Source organism: Hyposmocoma kahamanoa, unplaced genomic scaffold (assembly GCF_003589595.1).
Source record: "Hyposmocoma kahamanoa isolate Upper Pololo Valley unplaced genomic scaffold, ASM358959v1 79, whole genome shotgun sequence".
Lineage (NCBI taxonomy): Eukaryota > Metazoa > Arthropoda > Insecta > Lepidoptera > Cosmopterigidae > Hyposmocoma > Hyposmocoma kahamanoa.
The window spans coordinates 8,574,855-8,600,579 of NW_020653993.1; the positions used below are offsets into that span (position 1 = coordinate 8,574,855).

General features: G+C 34.5%; 1 protein-coding gene across 1 annotated transcript; it reads left to right on the forward strand.

Moving 5' to 3' along the window:
• Positions 1-2,838: 2,838 nt before the first annotated feature.
• On the forward strand, positions 2,839-20,004 carry LOC113233603. The gene is made up of 11 exons (XM_026468757.1): positions 2,839-2,863; positions 3,861-4,093; positions 6,090-7,407; positions 7,753-7,934; positions 8,572-8,784; positions 9,919-11,130; positions 12,259-12,546; positions 13,107-13,406; positions 14,931-15,118; positions 16,567-16,692; positions 19,430-20,004. The coding sequence occupies exons 1-11, from the start codon at positions 2,842-2,844 to the stop codon at positions 19,701-19,703; spliced, it is 4,356 nt and encodes a 1,451-aa protein (XP_026324542.1). The 5' UTR covers positions 2,839-2,841; the 3' UTR covers positions 19,704-20,004.
• Positions 20,005-25,725: the final 5,721 nt, after the last annotated feature.

Consider the following 25,725-nt stretch of genomic DNA (forward strand, 5'->3'; position numbering starts at 1 on the left):
AAGTCGATATTCAAATGTTTCAAATTTAAAAAAAAAATCACAGAAACCATTTGAAAAAAGTTTCGTTCGAAAACCTCAAACCATGAAGATTCTATGAAAATTCAAAGAACCTATTGCAATAAAACGGCAATTTCATACTTTAACCCCTAATATTAACACAAACCACCCTATTTTTCACTATAATTAAAATTAAAAGTTATTAATTAAATACTTATTTTTCAATTTTCATAACAATATTCCAATTACGCTATATATCGTCGGGGATAGTACAAATCTGCGTAGGTGTGTAGTATTGGTAAAAAGCTCGTATCTGCATTAAACCAAATTTCACAGGAAAGGGATTTAACGTTATTACTTTGTTGTTTGTAATGCTACGATTTTCATTTTCGCACAGTAAGCATTAATTTATGTTGTCTACGGACTGATAACAATAGATTCACGTAAAACACGTTAATTTGGTTGCCTCGACATTTGTGCGGATTTTGATTTAGCCACAAAATTACCTAAATGGAAACTCATAATCAAATGCTAGTTACGCGCAATTGCACTATTCCCGACGACATGTTTTACAAAATATTTTATTTTATTTTAATAATATTAATTGAAGCTACGCAATCACTTCAAATTATTGAAAATATGCCACTTAATACACAAAAAATAGTAAATCAACTCTTATTTCAATTCCTTGATGCTTGACGGAACATACATACTTGAGTAATACTCTAATCTAAATATTTTTTTAAGGGGAAGCGGGGCAGATCCGTACACTTTTTTTAACTTTAATTTTGAGCTACTAAATGAAATTATAATGAATATTTTTTCTACCTAATTGATGATATATTTAATAAACATTACTAATTTAATCTTTTCTTTCATAAATAACATTGAATAATTGAAAAATTTTGATTTTAACAAAAAAATGGGAATTGTCCAATTTTGCCCCACCTGGATACCACTTTGATACATCGCTTGGGGCACTTTGAATGTGTGAATCAACGTAGTGTGCCATTCCTTGTTGCCACGTATTATCAGCACCAGGTGATCAACTGTTCATAAAGTATGACGCTATATGTGCCTCCGCGCTTGATCTATCAAGACTTCTTTCTAGGGCACCATTTGAAAAGTATTCTTTGTAATGTAGTCTTGGAAGTAGAAATACAGGAGGAAGAGTTGACTATAGCGCAAAATGTCACTAGTTCACCTCTTTACAATGACTTGTTGAAACAGTTTTATATTTTTCGTACAAAATAACTAATTCCTAGCACTTTGATACGTACCAAACTGCCCCACTCACTAGTGTATAAAAGTACCCCACAGGCCAGTTTAGAAAAGAATATTTATTTAAAAAAAATCATTATATATTCTCTCAATCACATCCAATTCTAGTTATTGAAAACACTAGTTTACACTGTATTAAAACATAAAACCCTGTAAAGTGAACGAAACTGCAGTGGCACTCGTATTTGTGTCTCTACTTTTTAGTTAACGGCTGTGAAAACACTTTGTGACCTGTCGAACGAAAACGGCTAACTGGTGATCTGCATCATCGCATGTCTATTACTCACACATACAAAGGCACGTTTTAGTATTATCACAACTAATGTTATGTTTCAAGGTATGGAGATAATGCAGGTGTATGAATGTGCCCCCTGTGTCAAACTACCCCGCTTCCCCCTATTTGGTAACCCGATTTTGTATCAGATGTTTTTGTTGTATTCAAACCAAACCAGCAATCAATGGAGTGGGAAGTGGTTAACTGCCGCCTATTTTCAATACTAAAGAAATATCATTAATACAGCAAATACGTGAGACGTACTTTTAATATCACAAATTTCTTGTGATTATAGTTTCGTAGCACTTTCTATTCTTCATTTCAAAATACAGCAGCCTTTTGTATAAATTCAAATTAAATGCCATCATTATAAAATATTAATAATGAAGTAATGTGTTATATCACTAAACAGTTTTCTGCATTTAATATTTAAATCCTTAACTAAGTAGACGTATATTACAAAATAAACGATGCCTACCGTACATGACAAAAATCGCACGAATCCAATATATATATTTATATAGTATGTGCGAAAATTCGCCGAAATGAAGTTTAAATCTTAATGTATTGGATATCTATCTACAAATGCTCTACATTAGAGAAATATAGTAGAGCATCAGAGAAACAATAAAATTATACGTATGTATGAGCAAACTATTTTTGCCACAGAAATCTAAATAAACAGGCAATTTTCACAATATTCAGTCCATACATAAAGCAAGGCCATTAGCTAGCAATATTTGTTTAGTTAGGGTTACAGTTGTAATCACAATTTACTATAATCATTCATGGAAATTAAAAACATCCATCATCCATGAAACTAGTGCCAGCATAATCCATAAAAAAAGTATTAGGAGAAATTGGGTAGTCAAGTTCCCCAAGAGGGCAATATTTTACTGTCAACTTACGTTTTGTTCACGCTCACGAAAATTAAATTTATTTTTATGTTAAAATAAGCATCGCTTGTAACTGTTAAACTATTTGCCGTATAAAATATTTTTAACAGTTAATAATGATTATTTACTATAATTAGTACCATTAACAATTTCCGCCATTATTAATTTTTAATCAATCTACATTGGCAGCATAGCATAAACGAAACGTAAAATTTTTAAAATTGATTCAACATCTACCTATAACTATATCTTTCTAATTTGTGATCAACATGTGATTTGTGCATGTGATCAACATGTACATACAGTGTTGTGCATGTGATTTTATAATTTTTCTGTGGAAATCTTAGGATTGTAACATTTCTCTTGTTAATAAGTGTTAGATAAACGTATAAAATGTCTTTAAATCCATTAAATGGTAAGTTTATCTTCAATAATTTAATTTTGTTATAAACATCATAACATAACCTTAAATCGTATTAAGTTCATTATTATTGTCGGAAATTTTAAGGAAATAAAAGTTATTTTTAAATTAATAATTAGTAGCATCAGAGCCACTTGTGAAAGAGTTCGTCCAGGGAAGTACTGACACCATACCTATATCTGCCGCCAAGTAACAATGTGAGCAATGATTACTGTTTTCGGTTTTGAAGGGTAGGTGGTATTGGTGAAATTACAGGCACATGGGTGTCCGTCAGGAAGGCTGAACCAAACGAAATGTACAAAACTTCCTATTCATTATTATTTAGTACCTTTGTTGACATATTTTCTACCTTTGCGCTAGCGGAAATATTAAAGAAATAAAGTGGCCAGCCATTCTGACGTCAGGTTAGCTGGTCCAGTCACGTTTACTTTTTTCATGGTTCTGGCAGTATATAATTTACTTTTTTATATGACTATTTACTACCAAATTTCTACCTAAACATACTTTTTTCACTATTTTAGGAAGCTTCTATATAAAATTATTATAAAAAAATCGCCTTTGCGAAAGGTATCTTCTAAAAAGACAGTTTATCTTCTCCGTGTAATTGCTTTATAAATAACTGATTATAATTCATTCACATTCCTTATTATCTACAAATGGAATTAACATTTGTAATAGTGAATTCAACTAGTAATTAATATAATAATTGTTATAAAATAATGCTTGCAAAGATAATCCAGAAACCATTGTTGGCATATTCTAAGCGCCTGCAAAAGTATTGTCAACTTATCTCTCAGGGTATCTAAAATCAATATGTCATATTATTTTATCATATATTTATTTCAACACAAATTAATTATTAAGTAGGGGACTTTTACTACAATATTATACAACAGTATTGTTACTCATTTTTAAAAAAATACTCTAAACACCTTTATAAATATATTTAACTATTTCTGATTAGACAACTTATTCAAAACTATACTTGTAGAACTAAAACGCCGTCTGAATGATGACTCAACCCCTCTACCAAAACGACTCTGCCTCGCCAAAAACATTGTTCACTCACACCACTTTCCTTCGGCTCCAAAAGAACGAGTTGTCGCTGACTGGCTACAGACGCTTTCGGCAGAGAATAAAGTAGGTGGTGTGGAACTTAGGAATGTTATCCAATGGCTCGATGGGGAAGAATTGACAGGAGAATTGAAGAGTCAGTTAATAAAGGTAAACATTGAAGACACTAATAGACCCTTTAATAGATTTCTAATTATAATAGACTTGCAACTCCGTTAACGGTACATCGGTCTACACCTGTGGAGACTGGATGGATCAGCGAAAGCACTGTTACATGATATTAAGCACTATTTACTGCAATGGGAATTCTCAGATAATTGGTATGGTTATCTGACACATTTATTGAAGTCTTAAGTTAACTTGATGGTAGCTATTATTTCCACTAAACTCAATAATTATTGTATTAAATAAATACACTTGTATATAACAGGTAATATAACTAATGGTTTATTTAATTACCGTACTACAACTAAATATAGTAGATATATTATCTGTGAATATACGGCGTGTTTCGCAAATGTATTGAAAAAATTTTTTGGCAGTTTGGGGCTCGCTTTTAGCCGCTAACCCCGTGTCCTAGGTGCAAGGTAATAGAAATATAATTTTTTAATTTTTTTTATTAATTACTTGTAATCTCGTCTGCACATCGTAATAACTTTTTTGTTTGCAGCTGTAATAGCACCAAATTAATTTTGTTCTATTCTGTAATGTACTGCCATTCTAAATAAATCATGATTTCAAATAAATGTTCTCAAACAAATTACTTGTGAGCTTTTAAAAAATAAAGTATTACAAACATACAAATGTCAAACAGTAAATTCGTTTAAACAAAAACTAAAAAGTCTTTTTGAATTAGCTTTGTTTTAAAAACTTCTTTATTTAATGCTCTTTCCAACAATATGCTACATGTTATAGAAACTATTCGACACATGGTCAAAATAAGATATATTACAAAAAAGGTCCGTGCTAACTAAAATAAGAGGCAATAAAAAAAAATATATTACGTTTTATATTCTTTTTTTTATAATTAATTAATATTACAAATTTTACTCAAATTGTCCACCTTTGTTTTTTTATCTAACTGCCTCCATGGCCAAATGGCTACCGTGCTGGACTGCCACACAAAAGTCCCAGGTTCGATTCCCGGGCCGGGAGAAATATTTGTATGGCCTATATTTATTTCTCTCGTGACTTTGGGTGTAATTTGTGGTTGTCTATCTGTGTATCCATGGCACCCGCGACACAGGGTTTCCCTAATGCGGGGCTATGTTGAGTGTGTGCGTTACTACTTTTTCTTATTTCAACAGTCCTTGTTCCGAGTTGCATTTCTTCTTTCATGACATACAAGCGGCGCTAATTCTTTCTATCAAAACTTCTTTTGACCAAACCTCTGTAGCATAAACGAGCTCCTATGCACGTCATCAGACAAAACTTAGACCAGGGAGTAGGATTGCCTCTGCCAATCCGAGAGTTGGGAAATGCATTATCTAGATACTCCCGTACCGTTCGCTGGTAATGAGCCGACAGTCGTCATTTTGGAATACATTTCAAGCGCACGACTTGTTCGTCCCATCACTTGATATCATAGAAAAAGTCAGTCCGTCTTTATGGCTAGTCAGTCTGCTTGTCATCTGTAGAGGTTGACAGCGACACAACTGTTCAATAACATTTATTTATTTATTTGTTTTTTTATTAAGCCTTTTAAGCTGAATTACAAATACCTTTTACATTACAATTTTACATTGCATTTTAATTTTTTACATTAAATCTCTTAACTCAGCGTGCCTCTTGGCATAGGCGTCGCTACAGATCTTTCCAGTGCGCTCTATCAAGAGCTACGCTTCTCCAACATGGGCCTGCAGATAGCTTCAGCTCATCCTCCCATCTTTGATGTTGACGCCCTCTGTTACGTGTTTATTTTTTAAGTTTTCACGTGGGTACCAATTGGTGACTACTTTGCTCCATTTTTCCAGCCCACGAGACAACTATGTCCATCTCCATTTTGCCTGATCTACACTTGAAATCAAATCGATTACCTTGGTTTGTCTCCTCACTATCTGACTTTTTGAATTTTCCTCATTCAATAATATAATATTACACTACTGATCATTTCTTTTTTTAAATATTTCTAACTGTACATTTTCAGGTTGTAACACAATATCTTCAAATAAATCCACTACAAGCAGATAATGTTCAAAGCATAATATTCTTCTTAGAACACTCGAAGATTTTCTCGCAATTGTGTTTACAAATAGATGAATTTCTACATATCACCACTACATTACTACAGTATTTGAGAAACGAGGGCAACTTTACACAAAGCGAAAAAATATTAAACAATTTCGTTAAATATTACAAAGAGTGTAAGAAAAAGTTAGAATTTGTTGTAAAATTCTTAGAAGGGGAAAATATAGAAACTTTATTCTCGTTTTTGGACACTGAAAATCATGAATCCGTGATTCATGTGTGTGAAAATATTTTATTTCCCATGAATAAGAAATCTTTCTTTGTAAGTTTTCTACAAACTTTAATAAGAAAAGATAATATTGATGAATTAATTGCTGAGAAAGGTGACAATATACAATTTGTATTGAAAGTTATGAGTGCATTCTTCATGTTTCCAAAAGGACGAACTGACAAAAACTCCAAATTTTTATCCAACTTTGTCGATATCTTTGTGAGTTGCTTCCGAAACGAGAGTCAAATGATTTTCGCATTTTACATAATGGTCGTTAACTCGCTAAATATGAATCAGAATTATTTGAACCCGGCTATGAAAATGCCCGGCATCGTATTTGAGAATGATGAAAAAGTTAAACGGAGCCTATATTTGAGTATTTTAGAAAGTTTACACAAATACGAAGTTGATATAAACATCAAATTAACTGATACATTTGGAGAAAAGGTATCTAAAATAGAAATTAAAAAGAATTTTATATCTTTCTTGCAAAATGTTATGATGGGGCAGTTGAAACTCGAAGGAAAATTGGATAAAACATCTTTACAAATAATAAAGGCTGCATTGAAACTTGACCCTACTTTATTAGAGAAAAAATTAGACCAAATTCTACCCCCTATTATGACTGCGAAGAAGTACAATATAAGTACATATGAGTCCTACAAGGATATGTTAAATTGCCTACTTGAAATTCTATTTAAATTGAGTCGAGGCATAACATTCATAAATCAAATCCTTCCAAGTATAAAATTGGCGTTAGAAGCCAGCAACACTGAACAATTTGAGCTAAAACAGAAAATTAAAGAGTGTACGGACAATGAAACGGATTTAGAAAAACTAAAAAATAAAATTATCACAAGTAACGATTTATTTCCAAGAGAATGTATAGAAACGTTTGGGAAGTGGAGTTCAGAATTAATGTTCAGACAAAATAAGGAACTGCTAACACTATTGCAAAAGGATTTTGAAGAACATTGTTTGATGATGTTGGAAGAAGGATTTGTCAGTATGTATTGCTATTTGATATTTGCGAAGCTAACAAGTAATATTTAGACTTCACCACGTAGCGAACTTAAAAAGAACTAATTTCTTCCACTAAAGACATTGATGTTGAAGTTGGACACGTAACATTTGATGGAAAAGTAAAGTCTTAATCCCATTAATGACAGTAGGAAAAGTTAGCCGGAAATTAAACCTCTATTTATTTACTTCATGTTTATTTGTTGGTTTTTCATCTAAAATTCTTTAGCTTTTGTTTTTATGTATTATTAAAATATTTCTATTGGGCAATAAATGTTCAGGAATACCTCCTAAATGAACTTCCATAACAGGCTTTTTTAATAAATTACAGGCCCCTCGATAATAACGCTAGCAAAAGTCTTGTCTGCCATTTTGTCGAGCTTCCTCAACCATTGCAAGATGGCGGATCACACCGTTCCGCACCAAATCGCTGAGGACTTTTGGAACGCGTTTAAACTATTTGAGGATGAATGTTTGAAGAAATTTGGTGAATGCATTCTAAAATTAAGTCATGTTAGTATAACAATGCATGTTCCAACCAATTTACGTCTCGTAATAGACGCCTGCACATGTGGTGGCGAAATACAGTACGATCACATTTATATTTTCTCTTTCCAGCTCCGTATAGATAATTAGTACGAATAGATTAGAATAGAATAAGATATCAGTGATGGAATAGATGATAGAAACGATATAATATCAATGCAGTTGCATGCACCTGCATTACTGAGCTGATTTACACCGTATCGTATCGTATTTAAATCTATTGTGAAAAAAAGCTCAAGTTTTTATATTGTACACCTTCTGCAATGACAAAAATCCATGGTTGTGTCCATTTAGCACTTGCAATTTGTCTCGATCGATCGATCGATATTTGAAATAAATATTGTAAATGATAAATGGGTACAAATGTTTATTTACAAAGAGCAACCCCTAGAGTTTCTAGCTCATTATTCTTAGGGGAATTCATGACAATTTCAAGTGTAGGTAATTTGCGTACTTATGAAATAATGATTATTTGAAATTGATTCTTCAAGAACAGGAATGTATAACCTGCCTGCCTGCCTGTTAAAAGTACATAATCATCTCTACAAACTTAATATATATAGAGCCAGCTGAGTGTACAAAATCCATATCCTACTTTTTTCAGAACCCTCAACTAACAACAGCATTCCTGGAACTCAGCCTCAGTGTTGCACACTTAAAACTACTAAACTTGAAGTATAGCAACACTAAACTTGTTATATCTGTTCCGGCTACATCGGAGCTTTTCGACATGAGCGTGATTTTGCCTTGTATGAATAGTGAGCAATGGATTGCGTTAGCTTCGAAAGCTATTGAAGATGAGTCAATATTATTGTTGGTAAGGTTGTTTTTACTTTATTAGTAAAATAATGTGTTGTTTCTGTTTTAATAATAATGTTGTGTAGTTTTTGCTTACTAAGACTTGTAATTAGCACTGTCACCTTTACTTAACATAATATAGTTAGCCGTTTGGATTTGACACTCGACGCGCAGGCGTGTCTATTCTCCACAAAACGGTGTCCCCTTGAGCTAACTCCGACTTTTCGTGATATATCCATACCGATAGCCGACCGTCTCCAGCTACTTGGAATGGTCCTGTCGTCCAATCTGAACTTCGGCAGATACATTGAATTCAAGGCCAAAAATGCAGCCAGGAAGCTTCACATCCTTTCCAGCGTGAGGCATTACTTCACACCGGGACAGTTGCTTCAGCAGCATCATGCATAAAACCGGTCATGTATGGAGTACTGCTGCCACCTTTGGGATCGCTCTGCTACATACCAATTAACCACTTTGGATTCAATTGACAAGCGTGCCAAGAGGCTTATAGGATACTCGGAATTAGTAGAGGCGAAACTGCAGAGCCTTGAACGCCGCCTTAAAGTTGCCTGCTTATCGGTATTTTACAGGATATATCACAGAGAGTGTGCGATGAAATTACACGATTTCCCCTTTCCATCATCGGGGGGACTAGGCGTAGGCTTGGATTCCACCCCTATGTTATGGGTATTCTAAAGATTGGCACGAAGCGTTACGCTTCCACATTTACATGGCGAACGGCTATGGAGTGGAATTCCCTGCCTGCAGACTTGTTCCCTGAACGTTATAACTTGGACTTTTAAAGGCGAGAGTACATAGGCATTATTTGGGTGTGTGCATTTGAATAAAAAAAATATTGATACAAATTTACTGTAAACCTTCTCTATAATAAAGAAATATCAGTTACTATTTGAGTATTTTTCATATATAGCTACTAAATCCGTTACTACATCCATTGACTAAAATAATCTTTATTTGAAAATTAAACTTACACACATTTATGCTGGTACAAGAAAAAGCCAGGTACGAACTTCTAGTTGTTTTCATCGTCTTAATATACCTAAGGTAATAAGCCTTTAAATCATAGACAATAGAAATATGAAGTCTGTTTATATTGATTTTTTTCAACATAATTTTGTTTTCTATTTTTCAGAACAACCTCCTTCTTGCGAAAATAAGGGCAATCAGTCTACTGCCAATCAAACATTTAGACGAACAAATCGGACCAATAAATCATATAAAATACCATCTTATAAAGCAAATGTCTGGACAGCCAAATGTTCTAGAAATACCTGGATTTCATAATGTGATTTCTACCAATTATATAGACAAAACACAGTTAAAACATCTTGCTAAAAACTTAGTCAGACTATACCTAAACAATTATAATGCAGAAATATTCCAAAACAACGCTGTTAGTGATAATAAACCGCTACTAAATGCTATAGTTTTGGAAACGGTTAAAAATATAAGTAAATGTTTCGAAACTAACGAAAATTTTACAAAGGCATTGACAAAATCTGACTTCGACTTTAAAAAATTCGTAAAAGAAATTGATATCAAAGAATATTTTGAACAAATATGTTTGAAAGAACATCAAGAGGATGTTATAAATAACTGTCTAGATATTTTAAAACATTTGACATTGAGTTATGTTGATGAAAACTACCAATTGGTAGGAATTTTCGTTCTTTTATCTACGAAAAAGTGTTGCCAGAAGAAAATTCGGAAAAATATCGATCAAATTCTGCAAAACGTCTACGAATTAAGTCCGAAATGTCCGGATATATACAAAATATTTCCAGTAGATTTCATATTCTCTTTTGACGATAGATTAATGATAAATCTTTTAACATTGAAGCTCAAAAACGCAAACAATATGTTAGTAATCAAATGTACATTAGAATCTGCAGTAAAAAAAGTAAAAACAGAAAGCGACATAGTGAAAAACTTAGTAGAAATCTTACTAATCAATCAAAATAAAAATAACGCATCCAGTATAGAATACTTCAGTGACCCAGCTTTTCAAATTAGTTGCATAATACTGCCAATAATAGCTAAAGAAAAACGAGCCATAACAACAAGTGCGTATAGATCAATTCTGGCAACTCTACAGGAAAAACTGCACAATTCAGTGCTAAATGCCTTCAAAAATATCGATTTCGGAAATAATAGTAGTTTATTAAATAAAACAAATGGCAATACAGACGAGAGTATGGTAGATTCTGAAAATACGTCAGCAACATTGAACGCTATTGGCGCGTATTCGTTGACGCTTTCAAAGTATTGTGAAACCACTGATGCTGGTGAAATAAAAAAATTGGATTGTCTTTGGTCTGGGCTGGGATTTTTTGTGCAGCATGCTGTAAGTACATTTTTCTTTGTTCTATCAATTTTCGACCCAAAATTTTAAATCAAAGTTACTTCTTAGAGCCGTTACACACGCGCGCGATTTTCGAGTCACTTAAAATTGTTTAAGTGACTCATTAAGAGAGATCACGTTTATTTATATTCAGTTGTAGTGTCCAGTTAATAAATAATTGTAACTTATTTATAAAACCGACCAAAAGTTCCCCTCACATTACTGTTTGGCGGCAGAAGTAGGTAAGGTCAGGTCTGCCAAACTCGATTGACTATCATGAGAGAAAAAAAATAAAAAGCAACACTAGGCAGCCATTTTATTATTAGATGTTGTGTGTATGACTTAATTTAAATAAATAAACATTCGACAACATCACATACGTTACTGTGATCCCAAAGTAATAGCTAAAGTAAGTATTATACTTTATTCTATTCTTGTTACCTAGCTGTAAGTTTTTAAATTTTTATTGAATTGATATTCAATGTGAAATAATAATAATAACGCACACACTCAACATAGCCCCGCACTAGGGAAAACCCTGTGTCGCGGGTGCCATGGACACACACATAGACAACCACAAGTTACACCCAAACTCACGAGAGAAATAATTGCAGGCCATACAAATATTTCTCCCGACCCGGGAATCGAACCTGGGACCTCTGCGTGGCAGTCCGGCGTGGTAACCGTTCGGCCACGGAGGCAGCAAATTAATGATTATGATTATTAACATTGCTTATTAATAATCATAATATTATTAATAAGCAATGCTTAGTTGGTATAGCGTCTGACACGGTATGCTAGAAGACGTCGGTTCGAATCCGGCCGGATCGAAGGAATTTTTTCTGAGTGTTCGATCTTTGCATTAATAATCATAGCTGTAAGTTTTCCAAAAATAATTAAAATAATATAAATAAATAAATAAAGCACTTGGTGTTACGGAAATCGGAAACAACGATGGTGCCACAAACACCCAGACCCAACCAAACAATATAGAAAGTTAGTTATCAACCTGGCCAGGGAACGAACCCGGGACCTCTGAGATGGAGACACCATAAAAACCGGTGTGCAAGCCGCTCGACCACGGAGGCTGTCAAAATTTAATGTTATTTTAAATTAAATGTAATTTTTCAGATAAAATCCCTTCATAATAACTCAACGAAAATTCAACACATAGACTCATCAATACAATTATTAATAGTTATATTACGTCACATAAAGAAACTCGACTCTCATCCAATATTCGAACAAAGAGACCGATTGTTCATACAAATTTGGAAAGGATTGTTGCAAAGATTATTGCTACAGGAAAGAACAAATGATGATTTTGCAGTCGTGTTGAAGTATTTGTGTGAATTTACTTCTGTGGAATGCTTTACAATGAGTTTTGCTGGTGATTTGGGTGGATTAATGGAGTTAAAGGTATTTATAATAGTTTTTTTATTCGTACCAAGTGACAGGACTAAAAAGTCGTGCGCCTAATGGTAAGTGACACGCCTGTCCGTAACAGTTGCAATGCCAATCGCAAAGACCCGAGGAACATTGCTACTGCGTCCGTCACACTGAGACATAAAATGACAAGTCCCATGTGCCTGCAATTTTACCAGCACCCTTACCCTTCAAAACTGGAACGCAGTAATCCGAGCATTATTGCTTGGCCGCAGAAGGAGATAAGGTGGCAGTACTTCCCTGGACCTCCTTGACCTCTCTATATCTGTTCGCTTTGATCTTTTTTATTTGTTCACTTTAAGCCATTCTTGGTTTTCCCTTCTATCCTCCCCTCAATTATCACTCTCACAAATTCGTTATTACGCAACAAATTATCCAAACATTTTTACCTTCCCAACCCTTTCCAAAACTTCCTCATGAAATCTCTTTTCAACCCATTTTATTTTTTCCAGCACCACATTGCAAATAACTCCAAGCTCTCTTTGTCCTTCACAAAGTGCTAAGCGTAACATTTTTCTTTAAAAAAATTCCAGAAACCATCAGAAACAACGAAAGAATCCCTAACATCGCACAAAGTATCAAAATACTTATTTACACAAATTTTAAAAGCAAATATCATAGGACCAAAATGCAACGCCGTCACCAAACTCGCGGCACGACACTGCAAATCTCTGAGAACGTGGCTGAAGGAACATTTCCTCTATCAAGATTTTGAAACGAGAAGTGACGTAGAGACAAATGAAGTTCGTGTGATTCCAGTTGATGACGTCATTTGTGAACTGCTGAAAGTGGATTTTGATATATTGTCTGAAGTTATTTTGGCTGCTAAAAAGGTAATTTTAAAGATACGCAAGACCAAACAGCACCGCCTAGTGTCATAGTGTTCGGATAATCGGATGCTTATTTACTTACAATTCGGCGCTGATATGTATTCGCTTTTGTATTGAAAAATCCCCGTGGTATTGACGTCACTATTAGAGCATAGGTTCCGAAACTTTTTAGCTCACCGCCCACTTGGACAAGATAAAAAAATTTCCACACCCACCACCACAAAAAATAATGAAACACTTTTTTTATATTAACTTAACCCAAAAAAATCACAAGGAAAATATATACATATATTCCGAGGCTCCTACCTGGGACTCTTCAAGACCCACTGGGGGCGGTAGGGATCACTTTAGGAAACTACATATGTATTAGAGTATAAAATTGTAGAAAAACAAACGTTTAAAATGCCATTTTTTTTATGATGCCAAGTAGCGGGACGAAAAAGTCGTGCGCCTGGTGGTAAGTGACACGCCTATCCGTAGCAGTTGCAATGCCACTCAGAGCTTAAAATCGCAAAGATCTGAGGGGCACTGCCACTGCGTCAGTCACCATGAGAAATATGTTAACAAGTCTCGTGTGTCTGTCATTTAAATTAAAAAGTTGATAAAGGAAAAATAAATTGTAGTTTTAATATACACATATCGCAACATCTCACGCCGTTCCGGGATCCCAGGATTTAATAGAAGCAAAAACATTTTAAAAAGCCGCTTCCATATTTCGACAGTCACAGGAAAAAGTGAACTTTAGGTATAAAAGCATCCTAATATCCGTCCACTAAGTCCTAATACTCGTAGTATAATGAAAAACCAACTTAAACTTATGTGGCATATAATATATTTTCAAAACTGCACATGTCGTCCATTATTTTTGATTTTTTAGATACACTGTAAGCCACATATCTCAAATTTCGTTTTTCAACTAATTTAATATTTATATATTATAAATTGTGTTTTACCCCATACACAGGGTTTAAATTTGCAGTTTAAACATTACAATACAAATGTGGGAGCAGCACATCAACATTATCTTTTTGATGCTTTTTTTTATTGAAAACAACTCCAACTACATGTTCTCGTTTAGAACCATATTGACTTTAAAATAACGCACACACTCAACATAGCCCCGCACTAGGGAAACCCTGTGTCGCGGGTGCCATGGACACACACATAGACAACCACAAATTACACCCAAACTCACGAGAGAAATAATTGTAGGCCATACAACTATTTCTCCCAGCCCGAGAATCGAACCTGGGACCTCTGCGTGGCAGTCCGACATGGTAACCGTTCGGCCACAGAGGCAGTTTTTTTTATTGAAACTATAATAATTACGTCTAAAACAATAAGTGCACCTTAAAAGCATTAGCTGAACATTGATTTGTATCGCATGTTTTTGAACAGACTCATATCAATCATTAATTTTGAGTAGACTATACTTAAATCGCATTTCGTTCTTTTAATGTAAAACAATAAAAAAAAATTAGTTTTTTTTCTAATTTCGTAAAAATATTTTTATTCTCCGACTTCCAGATATCCTTGGACTACAAATTCCTGGATTCAGTCTTCTGCCTCCAACACCTCACCCACTGTCTCATCGGAGAGAACTCAGTGCAAATCTACTATGACGTATCCCGTGCAGCTAAATTCACTCTGTTCGAAGGGTGTATTAGCGTGTTGAATGCTTTACTTTTATCGAGAGAGGAATTGCTTGAAGATAGGTATGCAAATATTCGTACCCTTGGTATAATATAGCCACATTTGATCAAAAATGCTTTTATCACATGAAAATTTTAAAAAGAATACTACCTATATAAAACAAATTAGGTATATCGACTGTGAACTGGCAACCGGTACTATCTCAATTTTGACAACTTTACAGGTGAAGAAAAAATCGTTTATAATAATAATAATTTATTTCGGACTATAAATCCATAGTGTTAGTAACAAAATAACTTAAAAACTTAAAAATTAGTGTTAGTAACAACTGGGGAAGTACGAGTACGTACGAGGCGCAGCTACCTACTTGGAGCCGTATGCAGCTGCACCCAGCGCCTCACCATCGGAGAGTCCCATCTAGCCACAAGGGTGCTAAGGATGCCATTCGTGCTGCCTCGTAGCCGAATCAGGAGTGAGGCACAACGCTTTCATATAACTGATTAAAAGCAATCTGTACGAGGCTCAGCAAACATAGTAGAGGCACTGCAGTAACGCGGCAACTTAAATAGCACCCTAAAACCATTGTTTATGTAGCATCTGGTTTATTAAAAAAATACGTAGTGTATATACATAGATGTGTAAAAAAAATATTTAAAAACTACGTATTTCAATTTAATAAAGCAGATGCTATATAAATGACGCAAAAATTTTTTTTCACCTGTAAAGTTGTCAAAATTGAAACAGTACCGATTGCCAGTTCACAGTCGATATACGTGTGAAATTTTATAACTCTCTTATTCAAGCAATAACACAGAGACCATCGAATATGTAATCCACAGAACAATAACTACATTAGAAATGCTTAGTTTTGCATGGCACGCGTGCCAACAGTGCGCGAAGTTCCGCAAACTTAAGCTCAGTCCGCGATTTTCGCTTTGTACGTTATAGTCGTGTCAATTATCTCGCGCAAACCTCGAAAATCGTAGAAAAATGCCTTATTTCGCTATTTTGGAGTGCAAAAATGATAGTCGCTCTCGTAATATTATTGTCTTCGGTGGTGTTTCGTATTGTCATTAAGTCTTATTTTATTTTATTCTAATACATTTTCCACTTACTGTTTATCGTAATCATTTTTTTCTTACAAGAAACGAAAGTAAACGAATGTTCTTTTATGGCGAACTTATTAAACATCTCAAATTCCTCGTCGTCCAGGTATTAACGGCTAGATGGCAGCACATTGATGGAAATTTCAATATAAAATCAAAACGTCGTAACTTGCATTAATAGATGTTGATGGTATTGAACTTTGAGTGCGAATTTGAAATTTGAAATTAAAATTATATTAACAGTCCCGAATATATTTCTTTTTAAATTTGAAACTTCGACCAATCATTATCAAGATTTCAGTATTCCAAATTATGAATTTGTGAGTTCTGATAGTAATCGAGGCTTAAGGCACTTCCATTGTTTTTTTTTTCTTCAGTGACGTAATCATTCGTAAATTTTTCAGATGGCCCTGCTTTATGCAATGTTACCGTGGCTTAGTGCAATATCTGTGCCAACTAGCGACATCTGCTGTGCAATTGGACAAACCCGAAGAAGACAAGATGGCGGAAATCGCACACTCTATTGAAAAGTAATTGTTTTAAAACCTCCTTTGTAAAAGCAGTATTTTATTATAGCAAGTGATGGCACGAACAAGTCGTGCTGCCTGGTGGTAAGCTACACGCCTGCTCATAACAGTTGCAGTACTGCTCAGGGCTTTAAATCGCAAAGATCTGAGGGGCACTGCCACTGCGCTATTTAAATCTAGATAGTTGTCAAATAGTATCGAAACGTGAAGAGAGCCTATCTGGATGTCTACTCCAGTTTTCTTAAAAAACGCATGAGGCAATGCGACTGTTTGAACAGGCGTGTAGCTTACCATCAGGCTCACTACTTGTTCGTCCCGTCACTTGAAATTACTAAAAAAGTTCTAAATACAAACAAAATTATAAATTTAAAAAAATCATGCAACAAAAATATTTTATTGAATAAAGTAATACTAGTACCTTAGAATAATAACGCATAGAAACCTAGCCCGCACACGCTAAGTGAGGCAAGTTAGAGGGTTCCAAACGCGTCCCAGGAGCGCGCGGGCTGTTAGTGCTCAAGGTCATATTGCACCGCGAACAGCTCCAAAATTTTTTGCTAAAAATGACGAAATGTGCGGTAAATGGGTGTAAAAATACAACAGACAAACAAAATAGACACTAACATCGCATTCCACAAGTAAGTAATGCGTTTCAACTCATATTTTTATGTAAATATTCACTAAAACAGAAAAATAATTTCGCGGCAACAAGATACGAAAGTGTTGCAAAGTAACGAATTTTTTTTCTCCCCATTTTGCTATTCTGTATCAAAATAATTATATTACGTAAATTTTAGTGGTGCCTGTAATTTCGATTTATTTGCGCATTTTGAACTAATATTTACTCGAATAAACATTAAATGTTTTCGTTAACTCCTGTAAGTGATTGGGACACTTAATTATTTTATAATACTTTTAACGGCTCTGCGTTCATGCTTTATTGAATAATTATTTATATTAATTTTATTTGAATTGGAGCACATATTGCAACAAATTTACAGTATATATTTGTTTCTACTATAGTGTTGGCACCACCAGTACAACTTTGATAGCTTATTATATGTCTTTCTTTTCGTAACTCAAGCGAAATATTTTATATTAAAATATTTTATTTTCTTAAAAGGGGAGCTTAAGAGGGGATTCTTAAGCGATTTTTTAATCTATTTTAACAGTTATTTTCTTTAATGTTTGCTTATGGCATTTTCGGTTTTAGGTTTCGAATATGGCACTTATTTCTAAATCCAAGATGGCGGGCGCGATTTTTCGAATAATGGCAAGTTGGGTATCGTTTTCGAGATGTTTGGGAATGTTCAATACAAATATGGGACTCATTTCTAAATCCAAGATGGCAAACACGACAGTTCAAATAAAAGCAATATTCGTAATGAGCACCCCCAAATACCTCTAAAACGATACCCAACTTGCCATTATTTGAAAAATCGTGCCCGCCATCTTGGATTTACAAATAGTGCCATATTCGCATTGAGCATCCCCAAATACCTCGAAAATGATACCCACATAGCATTTTTTTGAAAAAATCGTGCCCGCCATCTTGGATTTACAAATGAGTGCCATATTCGTAATGAGCACCCCCAAGTACCTCGAAAATGATACCCATATTGCATTTATTTGAAAACTCGTGTCCGCCATCTTGGATTTAGAAATGAGTGCCATATTCGTAATGAGCATCCCCAAATACCTCGAAAATGATACCCATATTGCATTTTTTTGAAAAAATCGTGCCCGCCATCTTGGATTTAGAAATGAGTGCCATATTCGTAATGAGCACCCCCAAGTACCTCGAAAATGATACCCATATTGCATTTTTTTGAAAAATCGTGCCCGCCATCTTGGATGTAGAAATGAGTGCCATATTCGTCATGAGCACCCCCAAGTACCTCGAAAATGATACCCATATTGCATTTATTTCAAAACTCGTGTCCGCCATCTTGGATTTAGAAATGAGTGCCATATTCGTAATGAGCATCCCCAAATACCTCGAAAAGGATACCCATATAGCATATTTTGAAAAATCGTGTCCGCCATCTTGGATTTACAAATAAGTGCTATATTCGTTTTTCATCGACAAAACCGAGCATATCTGTAGGCACCTGATCGACAATGTCGGGCAAATCTGTAGGCACCTTTAACTTAATGATGAGTTAAGCAAGATACAATTTCCCCACTTTTGAGGGAAATGTTATTCCATGGCATCATTATTTGTATATTTGTGTGCGTGCCGACGAGCGTAGTTACAAGTTGCTTACGCCTACATGAATTTGGTTTTTGCCTCACTTGTGACAGTTCGTTTGATATGAAACTATCATTCTATGCGTTATTATTCTAAGACTAGTACAATATCTTATTAAAATGAAGCCTAATACAGATCGTATTTCTATTGTCATTCAAAATTTATTCTATTGTGTAATACATAGCCAATGATCTTGTATACATATTTTAGCACTTTAGCTTGATCATTAAGATCATTTTAACAGTGACAGAAAAATCCTATTTGTCTAAACATAAATGCAATTAACAATTTAGATCATACATGAGGATTAATATTTGGGAGTTCGTGGGAGGGGAGGTACCGGCCTTGCTAATGGCGTCCGCCATAATTTTTATAAAACTATCGTATATAGTCGTTTTTACTTTACATTGGCGAAATCATAGATTATTTCGATGAGGCCAAAACATTTAAAAGAAGCAGAAGATCATACATATTTATTAAAATTTTCAGGCTAACCCAATCAATCTGCAAACGCAAGAACCACATCTCGAGAATTGCAACATACGCAGTAGCCGACATCTGCTCCCTCCTTGAACGAACAGGGCCTACAAAAATCGTGCGACAGCATTTAGAAAATTGCACGGCACTGTTGATACAATCTTGTGATAGTAGTTACACCACTGCATTTCTTAGACGAGCATTGGCTGGGTCTCCTGGCCACATGACTTTGAGTAACATGTATACAATGTACAAAAGATATCATAAATACGTTGGGAACGCCTGAATGTTGTCTAATCTAAGATTTAAATATAATGTACTTGGACTCATAGCATGTTTGTATAATTTTAAAGAATAAATCATGCCAAAAGGCGATACTGGATCTATTTCTGGATCCTAAAACAGATTGCCAATATTTACGTGGATAAAACCGTCGTTATTATAAGAAACCCATGTACAGCTGTGTAATGTACGGAAATTGATATATACTGTGACTGAATGTGTAAATATTCTATATTGTGAGACGTACGTTAGTCCGTAAGAACCGTACATTTTTTTTAAAGTTTTCCTTATTCTGTAATAAGTTTGTATTTTTTTTTTTGACCCTTAATTGGACTATGGTAACATATTGACCTGAATATTGTATCCTTTTTATTGAGCCGTATTGTATCCTTATATAATTATTTTTGTTCTTGAGAAGAGGCTGAAAACCTTGAATCAGTGCCTAAACAAATGAATATTTTTTGCCGCCAAATTTTATGTATTTAGCTTAGAGGTGAAAAAAAAATTTAGTGAAGAATTCAGAGTAATTATATTTTTTACACGAATTAATTTTTAGTATAAGATGTTACGTTGTGCGTTTCTTGATTATTAAAGTGATGGCTCTGAAGCCAGTGATTTATAAACAAATAAATAATAAATGAAGAATTCAAGTGAAAGTACAAGATAAATAATGCAGGGCGACAATTGTGTGAAACCCTTAGAATAATAACGCATAGAAACCTAGCCCGCACACGCTAAGTGAGGCAAATTGAAGCGCTCCCAAAGGGCCTACACGAACGGGCGGGCCTTCAGTGCTCAAGGTCAACTTGCACCGCGAACAGCTCCAGAATTTTAGCTAAAAATGACAAAATATGCGGTAAATGAGTGTAAAAATACGTCAGACAAACATAAAATAGATACTAACATCACATTCCACAAGGAAGTAACGCGTTTCAACTTGTATTTTTATATAAATATTCACTAAAACCGAAAATTAATACACTACTAAAACTAGCCTACATTAATTTGATTTTTGCCTCCACTTGTGACAGTTCGTTTGATATGAAACTATCATTCTATGCGTTATTATTCTAAGGTGAAACCCTGTAATTCGTGCGGGAACAGACAGTGACCACGCCCGTTCATCGAGTTCAAAGTGCTTGAACCGAAAGAAGCGTGTACGTGAAACTGATGTAGGTGAGAACCACGAATTGTCAGTATATTGTGTCAAGGAAATTGATTATTTCGTCGGTACGCTGGCAGATAAAAAAGTTAAGTTATTGGAAACGATTCGAAACGACGTAAAAGAGTTGTCAAGACTCGGGATTGAATTGACATATTTGATAAATTGCTTTTTCAAACATTACTGTACTCGTGATGACTTTCCTCTCCCGTTTCCAAAGTTTGAACCTTTACAATTCACCTACGTATTGGGCAGACAACGTAAGCTACAAGATCCATTTGGGTATTATTGAAAAATACAAGCAATTGAATAACAACGTGGTGTATGACGGAGCCTTGAGGTCGTTCACTTTAATGGCTATGGCCAAGGAGTACAAACACAATTTTGGAGACGAATGTACACACGCACGCTTACAAACGCTTAAAGCGATACATGTATATATAAATAAATAAATGTATTTCAAGTTTTTCGAAAATTTAACAAAGGCACGAGTAGTGTTTCAACGCATTGTATAAAAATACGTACAGTGATAACGAAATCGGTGATTGGTTCAACGCTATCAATGTTACCGAGGAAGGAGATAAGCAAAATTTTTGGAAGTTTGTCCCGCTGTACAACACGAGCTTTCGGAAAATAATAAGAAGTCGTTCAATGAATTTCCTGTGTATTCTCACGGGTCGAAGTACCTCACGTACGACTCGCGGGGTCTGCATGAACTTTTACGCAGAGTCGACAGGCAGAATACGTCATATCGTCATAAAATATCAAACAATACTGGAGTAAATATTTCAGCCTGCCCAAAAATTTCGGTTATAGTTTTTGCACAGACGGCGTTTGCATTTCAATGTCGATGAATAGATTAATTGAGAAAGGGTACAAATATAAAACCAAGGAAGCGAGAAAAGAAGAAGCACTTGAAAACAACAACAGTTGTTATAGGAAATATAATAAAGTTATAGCCGTTGACCGGGGGCCAAAACCGATAGTTACATGCACGAGAACCAGTAACGGGTTTGAGTACAAAACGCTGAAAAAGAGTAAAGTTGTATACGAAACTAAAGAGTGGCACCGAGTAAAAAAGGGATTACGATTCGTCAAAGATATAAATGCAGAAATTAGGAATGATAGAGAGTCTACAGAAAAGCAACTGGGATGTGCCATCTCTCGCAAAACTGCACACGTAGAAGAATACACCAAATTCCAACTCATGGTTCGACAAGAAACAGCACCGCTACGAATAGAGGCGGGTGCAGCGGTTAAAGTTTGACAAGTATATACACGATCAAAAGGTAAACCACACGATTGTCGACGAGTATTTCGGCAAAGAGGCCGGCACCCTCGTGGTGTACGGCGCTGGGTTCGATTTTATGAACAAAGTGAACTTTAAGGGTCACCGTAAATTTAGACACAATGATATTATAAAGACAATAAAACAACAAAAAAATTTGTCTATCTATATTATAGGCGAAGCGTTTATAACTAAAAACTGCAGCAAATGTTTTGAAGAAAACATCAGCAAGGACTGCACGTCTCTAATGGTCGTATTCCAGAACTCTACACAATACTCAAGTTAAGACTTGAGTATTGCAGTGAGCACTGAAAATGGAATACGATCCTGAATCTCCACACACCGTTACGTATACTGTAGTGTAGTGTATGCCGTAAAGGTATTCATAAAGATAAAAACGGGGCAAAAAATATTCCATTGAAATATGAATATAAAGTTCAAAATTTGCCGTGTGTTCCTTTGTTCACCGGCAATGATATGGATGTTAGTCAATAAGGTCAATTATCGTAACTCTTAGCCGGCCGTTAAGACCGATTAAGGGTTAATATGAAATAGTTAACACAAGCGTTTTATTTCTCCTTCATCCTCTTTCCTTGTAACTATATTTCCTAAACTACGAAGACTAATGCTAATATGTAAACTCGTGATTGCATCATCCCATATATGGCCTTGTAAACATAATCACAAAAGGTATACACAAATTACGATAAGTGACGCGAAAACTGTTAAGATTTATATTATCTAGTCTACGTGTAAATAAACATATAGATTTATATATTTATTTACACGTTTGTAAAAATTTTGTACATTTAATGTGAGGAATAAAGCACATTTGAAATAAATCAAGTAGTTATTTTCTATTATTCGTCTGATAGGCTAAGCAGCCGGTATTCCCGCCAAATTTTAAATAAGTAAATGTTAACGATATGTGCTGTTTCCGTCTGTCCATATATGGACATTATGAGTATACGATTTGTGATTGGTTAAAATGTTATCATCACCACTAGTGATTCACTTTCCAGTAGCATGTTTTTACTGTAGCTCCGAAAATGCTTCGCGCGTTTTTCTTCGACTATAATCTCAAGCAAGGCGTGCGGTTTATATTGAACAATTTTATATTGTTTGCGCTGTATCGCAACATTGCTCACCCGGGTTGTTAGTGTTTAAAAGACGACGTGACGCGTGTTTATAGTGTTTTGTGATTATTCAGAATATATCAAGTAATTTTTAGTTTTAATGTATTTTACAGTTCCGTTATTTTTTTTTGCATTTGGGCATGTTTACTTTAAAAGTACAATAACGTAAAAATTACTTCATATCTTTTTGTTCTTTTCAAATTCTATGTTGGAATCATAATCTAAAGACACTCTAAATTTTATAATTGACGTTTTCAAATTAACAAAATATTCAGAGAAATTAAAGCTCTGAGTGGCACTGCTACTGTTATGGACAGGCGTGCAGCTTACCATCAGGCGCACGAGTTGTTCCACCCGTCATTAGATATTATATTAAAAAAAATTAAGAAAAATTTGTGACTAGAGTCTGGACAAGACACGGTCACTCATTTTTCTTAATTTTTTACAATTTGGTTACCCCAATCAAAGTGTAATAAAGTGAAATTAAACGAATGTATGTATGCAACAAATTTTGTTACTGTAAAAGTTTTGAAGAAGATATTAACTACATAATCATTTACCGTAGCATTGCAGAATATAGTGTGAATAACCTCACGTGACAATATTTTATTCAGTTGATAAATCTAAGTATGCTTATTAGGTAATTAACTATTGTCTTTTCATTTCATTTGTCGCTCCCAATTTGTGCGTTAATAAAATTACTGTGCAAATGTTTTAAAATCACCTTGTGACCTTGCAGCCATGTTTGGCACTGCATTAATCTTTTGCAGTCATTGGTTGCCGGTGCTCGCAATGACATAAAAATGTGACGTCAAGGTGCTCGCCATGTTCGCTATTGTCATAAAATTATATAGTTTATCACTCGCATTTGACAGCTAAATGTGGATATAATAGCTTTATCAAGGCGGCATACTATGGGGGAATATCACAAACTTCGTACAATGAAATTTTTCAATATAAAATATATATATATAACTCCTAAAATTCTTAATTATGAAGAAATACACTCTGGTGATTAATTGGACAGCAAAACCGATGGAAAAAATTAAATTCTGTTATGCTTTCTGCCATCCAAGTTAATTTATTGGTGATTTTGCTTTTCAGAACTCTATGCACCAATTTATTGATTTTTTTATTTATTTATTGAGCATTAGCTATAGAGCCATCAGCTTAAACAGGTAACAAATAATTATGAATTTCAAAACGTAATAATAAATAATACGTAGGTAAACTAAAAATTTTATATAATGATGCAAAAACTATAACTTCTAAACCCGCCATTTTCATCCCAATTTCTTGACTACAATCCAAGTTTTTTAAAACTAATATTTTCAAAGTAAAAGAAGGAGATCAATGAGTAAAAGTTAATAAAGTAGGTATCTACAGTACATTCTCGTTCTAAATATGTCCAGAATATAATTATTTTCTATAATTTCATTAAGTGTTGCTGTTTCTAAAACAAAAAACACCCAATAGGTATTATTATTATTTTGCAGAAAATAGGATAACATATTGTGGTCAGGGACTAACTTTTGTTGTAATTTAAAACAGGTTTCAAATTACCAAAATGTAGTAAATTCTATCTTCTTCCTTATTCTAATTCTATCCTTCTATCCTTCATAATTCTATCTTATTTTCCATAAAAAAGAAACTAACAGTGCGCAGTGGTTATACACGGCGACTTTTAGCAGTGATGCAAACGCGCGTTCGAGAAACGCGCGATTGTATCGCTATACTTGCGATTTGTAGACGATTGCATCGATGCATACACGCGACTGCGTCGACACAAACGCGCGATTACATCGATGCTATCGCCTTTAAAACCCAGGTGTAGCGATACAATCGCGCGTTAGTATCGATGCAGTCGCGTGGTTGCATTGTTGCTTAAAATCGTGCGCTACATCGCTCTAACCATGACGCGAACTTCTTGGCAAATTATCTTAAAGTTTTGTTACAATCAAGTTAGGACAGCCTAAAATGTGCTAAAATTGTGGGTACCTACTGAACACGTCGTGTAGGTCGTGCTTGATACAGTTTAAATTCAACTCTATTACTATCGTAGTAAAAACGGTCCAGATTGTCAAATATGTATATACAGTACACCTTAGAGGATGGAAAAAAAACCAAGTCTAAGATGTATCGCATAGGATGATTTCCAGTCTAAGATGTAAACACGGGGCATGGACAGTAGATATAAGCCTTAGATACAATACAAGCAATGCAAACAGAAAAATTAAATTCCTACCATACATACTTCAAATAAAATGTCATTTATATAGTTCTGATCCAAATAGATTTTTTTATAAATGATACAAACACGATGAGAACATTAGAAGTTATGGGACATGCCAAAATGTGTATTGTACTTTTATAGATAAATGCCCTTTTGTGAAATTATCTGTGATAAGTTTTTACCATAAAAAGAATTTTAGTTGACTCA